Source organism: Coregonus lavaretus (genome assembly GCF_964263955.1).
Source record: "Coregonus lavaretus genome assembly, chromosome: 26".
NCBI classification, from domain to species: domain Eukaryota; kingdom Metazoa; phylum Chordata; class Actinopteri; order Salmoniformes; family Salmonidae; genus Coregonus; species Coregonus lavaretus.
In genome coordinates this window covers 9301497-9311669 of record NC_140013.1, presented here as the reverse complement: position 1 = coordinate 9311669, position 10173 = coordinate 9301497, and the positions used below count along the sequence as shown (strand labels likewise).

Below are 10173 nucleotides of genomic sequence, written 5' to 3'. Positions count from 1 at the left end.
GCCTTTCAGAACAGGTGTATACAGTATATACCGAGATCATGTGACACTTAGATTACACACAGGTGGACTTTATTTAACTAATTATGTGACTTCTAAAGGTAATTGGTTGCACCAGATCGTATTAAGGGGTTTCATAGCAAAGGGGGTGAATACATATGCACACACAACTTTTCCGTTACTTATTTTTTAGAATTTTTTGAAATAAGTAATTTTTTTCATTTCACTTCACCAATTTTGACTATTTTGTGTATGTCCATTACATGAAAGGCACTGTATTGGTGGGTATTACACTTTTAATCATGTACTGTATATTGGTGGGTATTACAGTCTAAATATGAGTCTTTACTTGAATTAAAAAAAATATTGGGTATGGTGTCACATTCCCCATGCTTTGCTATTGCACAAATTACATTAGCATGACAATGTCTAACTGAGAAGTGTGTAAAGCAGTCTTTTCATATAACACTGAAGAATTGTGATCCTGTCAAGTCAGTCTTTGTTTTTAGTCCTCGTGCTTGGGGCAGGGATTTTCTGTCATAGTCCCTAATGGTGTCCCATTATTAGATCTCCCTCTACAGTGTGAATAGCATTATGCCAAAATGCCCATACTCACTGAGGCAAATTATTCAAACCACCTGTGGCATTTTGCCCCTTTAAGTAATTTCCCTTGCTACCCAAGTCTTGTTTTCAATGCCCTTCAGTTGAGATTTTACCTTCCCATGGTTCTTTGTTTGCTGCCTGATGGCACATTATGTAATAGTAACCACAGCTAAAGTTTTAGCATCTCACATCCTGCACGCACGCACACACACACACACACACACACACACACACACACACACACACACACACACACGTGTTAATCTGTGGTGCAATGTTGGCATGAGTGATGAAGGTGGTGGAGAGGACATTTGGGTCTGGGCTCCACAGTGCCTCCTGACACTGTTGTTTAGCACTCTCCTCCCTAAACAATCACCCCTCATCCCCAATACCCCTCCCCCAGTCCCTTCCAGTCAAACCACTCCCCTTCACCTACTCAACGGGGGAGGAAGGCATTGTCAGCCCAAAAACATATTATGCACTAAAGCCCTATTAACCAAGCTGAGCTAAAGGAGACAAGAGCGCACCTCCACCTCTTCTCCCTCCCTTCTCTACCTAGCCACACAAAACTCAGCCACACCCCCTGCTTTTGGACAACATTGCATCAAACATAGAAGCCCCTAATGCTCCGCTCAAACTACCCAAAACAAACTCACAGATTGTTGTTACCCACACTCTAATGGTCTTTAGACCAACAGTTTTGGAGGTCTGGGCTGTGAGGTGTTTGCATTTGTCATGGTCCACATAATCTATTCTATAGCTAGCACACAGGTCAGCTAGAACACTGGTCAGCTAGCACACTGATCAGCTACACTGGTCAGCTAGCACACTGGTTTTTCTGTCCTCTTTCAATGGAAACCAAAGTTATGGGTTATTTCACTGTGATTATAGAACAACAACTTGATATTTGAACTGTTAAAATATTGCAGAATTACAATTTTATTCAATTTCCTATTCTTTGCATGTGGCTCCAGAATTTGAAAACAGCCGTTCTTCTTCGTCTTGCCATAGCACATCACAGTAGACATTGATAATGAATAATGGACAAAATAATACATCATACTTGAATGCATTATATTAAATTATAGTAATGAGCTGTAATTTCTTAATTGTTGTGCCAAATGTTATTTTTGTTGTGTCTTTCAAGTTCTTTTTAGAATTGATACTGGAGGGATGGATAGAGGAGCCTGTTTGGAACTCTGCTATAGTTTCCCTCATCTCATATAGATGAGTTGTTTCTAGAGGGCACAAACCATTGAGCTTTGAGCATAACCAAAACAAAGCCTTTCTTTCGGTATTGTCATGAGTTCAAGTTATGTTACTGAAAGACCTTAAGTGCATGGACATAAGACCTAAGTCAGCTTATTCACAAGTGCCCTTGTGTCTCCAAAAGCCCCTTTGGCCTAACTTAACCCTCTGTCCACCCCCATTCCTCCTTTTCGGTATTTTCCCCTTTCCCCAAACAAGGGAGAGAGCCTTGTTAGTGCAATGCTCAATATAGCAAAGGGGGACCATAATGGGAACCAACAAGTCGTCACTGACTACATACTAAGTGAGATAGGGAGAATGGGATAAAACTGCAATTGATAGGATCCTGCAAAAGTTTCTCAAAAATGATGTTTGACCTACTGAGAACAGTGTTGAACATCCAGGATCACATACTGTCTGTCTGCTAAACGTTCCCTGAACCATCTCCACTCACGCTACGTCTGGTAGGTTTTTAGTCTGCCGTCCCTGACCGTGCTATCTCTAAACGAAAGTCCCCAATGCTGGCTGCACCCAACGTGTGACCACGTCACCCCTGCCTGCCCTCCGTCACCTCCATGCAGCATTGGCTTTAATGTCTGTATCTTTGGCCTGGGGGTGAAAACATTCAACACCTACCACCTCAGAAATCAAAGGCCTTTCTCCAGGAGGTCTGTCATCTCTGTCTGTTTGAGCTCCAGGGTGACTGTGAGTTGGGCCACAACCCAGTGGCTGCTGCTACTGGTGGGCTCTGCCTGGTCTAGCCAGCACTAGATCCCCTGGCCCCTGGTCTCTTTTATCTGACCAGGACATAACTCCCCCGTGATCGTGACATCAAGGTACTTCAAGATCCTCCTCCATATGAACACACACTCATAAGGCGTTTGATGTTTTAATTTGGTGAGCCTTGAGGATGAAACTATGTCTTCATGTGTGGTATGAGATTTCTATAAGTTAATAATGTGGGCTACAGACGCCACAAGTGAGAAGGTTTGTGACCATAGCATAACCATACTGGCCAACCATACTGGACACAGCTTGTTGTTGGATTCATTGCATGTGTGATTGGATGGTATGCAGAATGCTGCTATTTTACATGAGGTACTGTTGCTCATTGCATTGCACTGACATTGGTTTGAATTGCTACATTGTTATTGCACTTATCATCTGCTCATTAATATCATATTGTCCAATTTGACCATGAATATGTGCTTGTGGCTTCTGTCTTCATCAAATTACAACATATATTTGGCATCTTTCTAAATTGTAATCACTCAAAATTAAAATGTATGAAAACAAGTTGTGCTTTGGATTGTAAGAGAGAAATGGGATGTGATGAGCTGTGCATCTCTCCGCGAGCGGTCAGTCAGCGCTCGTCCTTGTTTTGCTTGACTGGAATGCATGCAACTACTAGGCTGCACGGTGGGCGGGCCATACAGAGCGAAATTAGAGTTGGTGCGGGGGTGTGGCTATAGTATACACAGTGTAGCGTTAAAACCACACGTGGACCAGCACAAGGTTTGCAGTTCGCACAGAAAAGTTTGAAACGTTTTTACAACTGGAGTTAACAGGCTTTCCCGTTTGTGCCGTTGTGCAAGAGGGAACCCCATCTCAAGAAAATGCCATCATACGCGCTTGATCAATTTCTTGATTTGGAAGAGGTTATGTGCAAGGTAATTTGATTATTTTTATACCATAAAAAATAACTAGCTAGTTAGCAAATGTAGCTAGCCAGCTAACGATGACTCGTCTGGCAGCAAGTCTATGATGTTGCTAGCGTTGTACAAATCAACGGATGCCTTTTAAATTAGCAAAATCCAGCATGCTACCGTATATGTATATAATGTATAGTTTTGCTAGCTACCTAATTAGTTAAACTTGCCAACAAGTCTACTTCGAATGAATAACGACAATGAGTGAATTTGCAATACAGCCATTTGTTTGCGATTGTTTGTAAGTTCAGTCCCCAGCTAGTGGTGTTGTACCATTTGGTGGTATCGTGTTTGTTAGCTAGCTAACTATGTTTATTTGACAATTTGCATCTGACTAACTTACAAGTCAATGCATATAGTCGTGCAACTGCTAGTGACGCTGAGCATCTTGTCATTCATTGACGTACATGTATAACTTGTTGCGCTGTTCGAGTTTCACTGGAAATGACTCAACACATTGGTGGTTAACGTCAGTTAGATCAATTGCTATTTTCAACTGACAATCGTTTCCAAAATAAGATTGACGACTTCAATGCACAAACCAGCTGTGGAGTGCTGATGATTTTATCCATGTGTAGATAAACCAACGTGCATTTAAATTAGTTTTAATGTCGCGCTTCAAAAGTCAACAACGGGTATTAGCTAGCTACAGGACTGTAACGTTGTTCTGCTAACTTGCTAAAGTAACTGAATCCAAGCAACTAACTATTCGTAATACCAAAACGTAGGAGAAATTGCATGAGTTAAAATCACCCACAGCATATCGGAACTGCTTGGACAGTCTTTCCTGCACTTTTAATGATTGTCCATTTACAAAGTAAATCTTACAGCACCTAACTGTAGATGGTCGACTGTGTTGAACTATGCTGTTAAGCATTTTAAAGTATCTTTCTTGCTAAGTTTAGCCTACTCATGTTAGGCCTTTGGACATGGGCCTAGCTAAAGAATAGAACCTGTCTCAGTTTATTGACTTGATACATTTCCCTTGGTTTTGCTATTTCCTATCTTTAAAGAAAAGTAGAAGTGGGTCCTCCAGATGAAGTTAACATAAGATACTGTTCTTGACATGACTAATGTTCTTTAGGCAACAGACCATGTTTCATTTTGTTTCGAAAATGTAGATGTCTGTATAACATTGTTTAATTTTGTCTTACTTTCCAGCAGCTTCTAAGCCTGGACCTCCGGGACGCATCCAAGCAGTCAACATTCCCAGTGAGACCTGTTGGTTACAATAAGCCCCGGACCCCCTGTGCCCCCTCTGCATCTAGCTCTGCCCTCTCAACAGACTCCACAGAAAGTGCAACCATGACCTCCTGCCACTGGGGGCAGAACACAGAGGCCTCACTCCCATCCAGATTGAACAAGATGTCATTCTGGGCTGAGCGCTCGGTCAGCATGGTGGAGCCCAGCACGTGCACCCTGGGCTGGGCCTCAACAGAGCCTAAACAGGCCCCATCCTCCCCTACTGGTGGCCCTGTCTCCGGGTCTCCCACCTCCTCACGGTATAAGACTGAACTGTGCCGCACCTTTGCTGAGAGTGGCATCTGTAAGTACGGGGGGAAGTGCCAGTTTGCCCATGGCTTTGATGAGATACGTGACCTCAACAGACACCCCAAGTACAAGACGGAGCCTTGTCGCACCTTCCACACCATCGGCTTCTGTCCTTACGGCATCCGCTGCCACTTTGTTCATAACAACGAGGATGACCTGGGCCCCGCCAGGCCTGGCCCTGGTCCCCAAGCCCCCCACACCAGACGACTCCCTCTGCTTAGGCAGAGCTTCAGCTTCTCAGGCTTCCCCTCTGACCCTCCACAGCTCCTGAAGCCCTCCCTCCCCCACCCCTTCCTCCTCGTGCCTTCAGTCTCCCCTCCCACCTCAGCTGACATCACCGACCTGCTCTCACACGCCTTCTCCGAGGTGGACTGTGTCTTTGAGCCGGCCCGTGATCTCCAGTCTCAGTTTCTCCCCTCTCCTGACTCAGGCTGTTCCCTCTGTGGACTGTCCCCCATGCCTTCCCCCGCTCAGAACCCCTGTACCTTATCAGAGGGCTGCGGCCTGCAGCAGAGCCAGAGTCCCCCCTGTGGGCCTGCTCTTAGGGCCAGGAGCCTCTCCTACACCTCTCTGTCTGACCACGAGGGCGGGTGTGGCAGCTCAGCCAGCAGCCTCAGTGGGTCTGACTCCTCTGGTCCAGATGGGTCTGGTCGGCGGCTGCCCATCTTCAGCCAGCTCTCAGTGCCTGACGAGGGCTTCAGCAGCGAGTGCTGCAGCGGCACTAGCTTCTTCCTATAGGTAGGGTGGTCTCCTCAAACCTTCCCGACCCACTCAGTGACTCTTGTCTTGTCCATTGAAAGACTTTTGTAATTTTTAAGGAACCTTGACTGTATACTATTGTATACCTGCTGTATTGTACGGGCAGATGCTTGACACACAAATGCGCTTCAGTTAAGCTCAAGTGAAATTAACCTGTACAATTTGAGGTCCAAGTCAACAATAAGGCAAGGTGCCAGAGTTGCGTTGAACTGACGATTTTGTCAATTGTGTAATCACAGTGTGATTGGTGCTGGAAGTCCTCATTTCCTGCCACCTGCAGTTGTAAGAAGCATACTAGTCATGTAAACGACAGTTTTGAGAAGCAATGAATGTTAAAAAAGCCAAAGACCTAGATACAAATCCATTTCTGCCAAGTTAGATTTCCCCCTGTGAATGTTGGGTGACTAATGTTGTGATATTTTGTATACTGGCGACGTGCTCTTTTCTTTATTGTACACTGTTCTTCTGACTGGGCTTAAGAAATATACCGTTTCCAAAAACCCACTTAGTTTATTTATGACTTCAGTGCCTGTATTTTTTTGTTGGAAACTGCAATTTTCATTGTTAGTTGCAGGGGGACCTTGTTTTTTCCATCTATTTTAGATCAAAGCTTAAATTGGTTTCCTAACTTTACTTGGCAAGGCGGCTTGTGAGAATAAGTAATTGTTTTCTCACTTGTTTCTGTGATCTCTGCAAATATGTTTGAAGTTGTATGTAGACGTTCTGAAGACGCACCAAGGGTACAGTGTGTATCCCCTGTGTGGTAGACTCTGCATGTAATCCCTGATTAGCAGAAAAATAAGTGTAAATGGAAACGTGCTTTGATTAAACTGGGTTGCTGTTGAAATCTGATTCTATTGAGTTGGACCTAAACTGCACCTGGTTCAGTAGATTCAATTGTAGTGTCTTTCTAAAAGTCCTTGGGAGATCAAATGGTAGATGTTTGTTTCTGAGATGTTTTGGTAGTTGGTTCTGAGAATGGAAGCTCTTTTTGCTTTCCATTTTATTTAAATGCCTTTTTGACCAACAGGTTTCAAGCTTGTTTAGTGTTAATGGAGAATCTTTAGTAAATTAATTTATTTTAATGTATTTATAGATAACTTTTTGAGTTTTGTATTACGTTTAATATATTGTTTTTGTACTGGAAATAAATAAATAAAATTAAACAAACTCTCTTACAATAAATGTTTTTCTGCTGTCTTCAAGGTGTTTGGGGGAATCTGCCCATAATGGTTGCATCTGTGAAATGCATTAATACATTTACAAAGATTGAATTTGTGTCATGGAGCCACCAGTGTTTTTGCATAATATCGACTGTATTCTCAAATGAACATGCCTCTTCAAATTGTGATGAGTCGCTCCAAATAACTTGTGTATACCTTGTGTAGTGGCACATTGAGAAACTCTTGGTATGGTCACCTATAGTGTCCTGTCGCGATAACCTACTTATAGCACAGCTACTCTGATTTCTTTGAAACGGTTGTTTCAATCTAAAGCCTCGACAAAACACTACCCACAGATGAATCTGTAGGCTACTGTAACAGGGGACTACTCTCTTCTATAGTTTGAGTCCTTTTTTGTTATTCACAGAAGAGTGTGGGAAGTTCAGTGTTTGCATAGGGTGGGGGCAGTCGAGCTGATCAGATTTCATATGGAGATAAGATGCCTTTTGTTTCATCCCTAGTCTTTTCACCCCTCTGCTCACTCCCTGCATAGCAATAAAGCTGAATGCCATCAGATGACAGCTGACGCCTGGCCCAAACAACTGCTGTGTCATTTGCGTGGCTGCTATTTAAAGATGACAAAAAGCTAATAGTAGCTCAAGATGTGAAATGGAGTGACACCGAGTCTCTATACTTGAGTTGCTGTGCGAGCAGTTAGGCTTCTGCTTCAATCTCCCTTTTTCTCAACGAAGAGACAATTACTTTCAATTACCATGTCAAATGAATGATATCCAATAAAAGTTTTCCGCCCTTTTAATATGTTGATCAGTTGCACTCCATCTCCAATGAGATCCATGCGTCATCGCAACAACAAAAAGAATCGGAACACAATAAAAGGGAAACTGAACCCACATCAGTTAGCATTTCAGTAATGAGAAACTGATATAGTTCATCATTCCCTTGTCAGTGCGACAATGGGATGGCTGCCATTGAGGAAGGCGTGGCCGGGAATGGGTTAAAAAATGTCTGACTGTTCTCCATTGTGGGGGTGGGGGGATGCGCCCAGTGAGTTTGTACAAAGGCAGGCACATTCTCACACAGCCACGTATCATCTGGAGGACGGAGCAGATGGCTGCATTCACGGGGACCACGGGTCAAACATGGTCCTGGATAGAAAGGAATATATTTTAGAGGAGCGATGGAAGGAGGAGAGAATGTGTCCACTATATCCCATAGAGATGAAGGGTGAGAGGTCTAAACACATGAATGAATACAGAAAGTTCCCAGTGGCTCACCCGAAAGGCCTGGTGTAACATGAACACCTTGTGGATTCTGTTTTTTTTTGTTGCTGGGAAAAGTAATTAAAAAGTTATTTTCTGTTTAAGCCTACTTTGTACTTGTGGTGTTTGATTGAGAAAAAGTGTTCCTGTCACAACAGTACTTGGCTCATATTGACATGCTCAGAAAGTGCGCTGAAACGCCTGCATATTTACAAGCCATGGAAGCGCTTCAAACAAACATTCCTGTTATTATTTACTTATGCTTATTATGTAAGAGCGTCTGCTAAATGACTAAAATGTAAATGTATGTTTGATCAGAACGATTTCCACAAAACGTTTATCTAAGGTCGTTTCCTCAGTTGTAACCCAACTCGTGTTTTTGTTCTACCTTAAGTTATTTTTAGTACTACATTGATATTAATTACTGCATTGTTGGGTTTGGAGCTTGAAAGAAAGGCATTTCACTGTACTTGTGCAAGTGACATTAAAACTTGAAACCGGTCCAAATGATTTGTTACACATAAAATAGCAGTAATGATGTTCGCCACCAGAGGTCAGTAAAGGCTTGTTTAATCTGATCTGCACAGCTACCTATTCTGCAGTGCCTTAGGCCTACAGGAGAAAATCAACTGCATCTAAGGGTCAGCTTTAACCTGTTCACCAATGCAAAGCAGACACTTACTGTTGTGTATATAATTGATATACGATCATTTACATACTGCCGGTCATGGTTCAGTGAACTTTGTATGTCCACAAGTATGTTTCTGATTTATGGGGATATTTTGCAAATTGATATTATTCCTGTTTACTCTTGATCTGTTTATGGCACATTCTGAAATTATTTAAATATCTAAAAGGGAATTATTTTAGTGAAGCATGTTTAAAGAATATATAATGTTGAAATTACTCACAACCCAACACTTTTGTAGGTGCTCTCTAGAGTCGCACACTTCCCCTTTATAACTGTACATACACTCCACCAATGGAATTCACGAAAGGGTAAAACAGCATTGTCATGACTGGTACTAAAGCAATATCCAGCTTCTGACTTTTAGCCATATATGTCTGTTTGCTACTTCCTGTCCTATCACTTCCCATCACATGATTGGTCAGTATGGTGGTGGTTGATGGTCTTCTGAGCCCTGTCCAGTTGGTGCCAGCCCGGTGCTCACAGACCCCATCACCTTGGTTTCACTTCCTCTTCCTGCTCTGCTCACCTCCCCTCACGGACAAGCACCGCAGGCTCACAAAACAGGAAGTGGCCTAGGTCATCACCATAGCTCAGCCAAAGATGGTGGATAAATGAAGATAGTTTACTCAGGCTGTTTACCATTGCAAAAAATGGTCTGTTCCTATCTACTTAAGGTGGTGGCTTTTCCAATAGACACCAATGTGAAAGCAGCTGGGTCTGGTCTACTTAGTTCATTGACTTCCGTCTCTGGCTCAGCCAATTACAATGTCCTGGTTTTATAGACCAAGAGGATATACAGGCTTTGCAGCGAAATGCTGTTTTTGACCATCAGTCAACACACTGTAGTCATGGCTGGAGGTTAGAGTCATCTATCTTTTTCTGAGTTGACTTTTGTGTTATTTCTGTATTTCCTTAATGCCTTGACAGAGGATGGTGCTGCCCCAACCAAATACCAGAGGCACCTCCCAGGTTCATTTGTGTGCTGGATGTCAATAAGGGTGGCACTTTTTCTGCACCTTGAAAATAATGTAACATGGTAGGAACCAAAGTTTGGTCAGTGTTTCTCCTGGGACCCTAATTAGTGGTGAACACGTAAACAAAGCACACCTTAGACCACTTCAGGTGAGAGCTTTGACCTGTGTCCAATGTCCAGTGTAGAGTATGTGTTGTGT

General features: G+C 42.9%; 1 protein-coding gene across 2 annotated transcripts; it reads left to right on the top strand.

Annotated features, from left to right (window-relative positions):
- The first annotated feature begins 3390 nt into the window (after window positions 1–3390).
- Window positions 3391–6919, top strand: LOC311101375 (mRNA decay activator protein ZFP36L1-like). Of its 2 annotated transcripts, none has more exons than XM_084142508.1 (2): window positions 3391–3518; window positions 4722–6919. In XM_084142508.1, the coding sequence occupies exons 1-2, from the start codon at window positions 3465–3467 to the stop codon at window positions 5844–5846; spliced, it is 1179 nt and encodes a 392-aa protein (XP_083998634.1). In that variant the 5' UTR covers window positions 3391–3464; the 3' UTR covers window positions 5847–6919. The 2 variants fall into 2 exon arrangements, with proteins under 2 accessions (XP_083998634.1, XP_083998633.1); XM_084142507.1 differs by having other exon boundaries at window positions 4719–6919.
- The last annotated feature ends 3254 nt before the right edge of the window (window positions 6920–10173 follow it).

Coding starts and splice junctions, on each gene's coding strand:
- LOC311101375 (XM_084142507.1), top strand. CDS start 3,465: ATGCCATCATACGCGCTTGATCAATTTCTTGATTTGGAAGAGGTTATG. Junction 3,519..4,718: donor TGGAAGAGGTTATGTGCAAG/GTAATTTGATTA, acceptor CTTACTTTCCAG/CAGCTTCTAAGCCTGGACCT.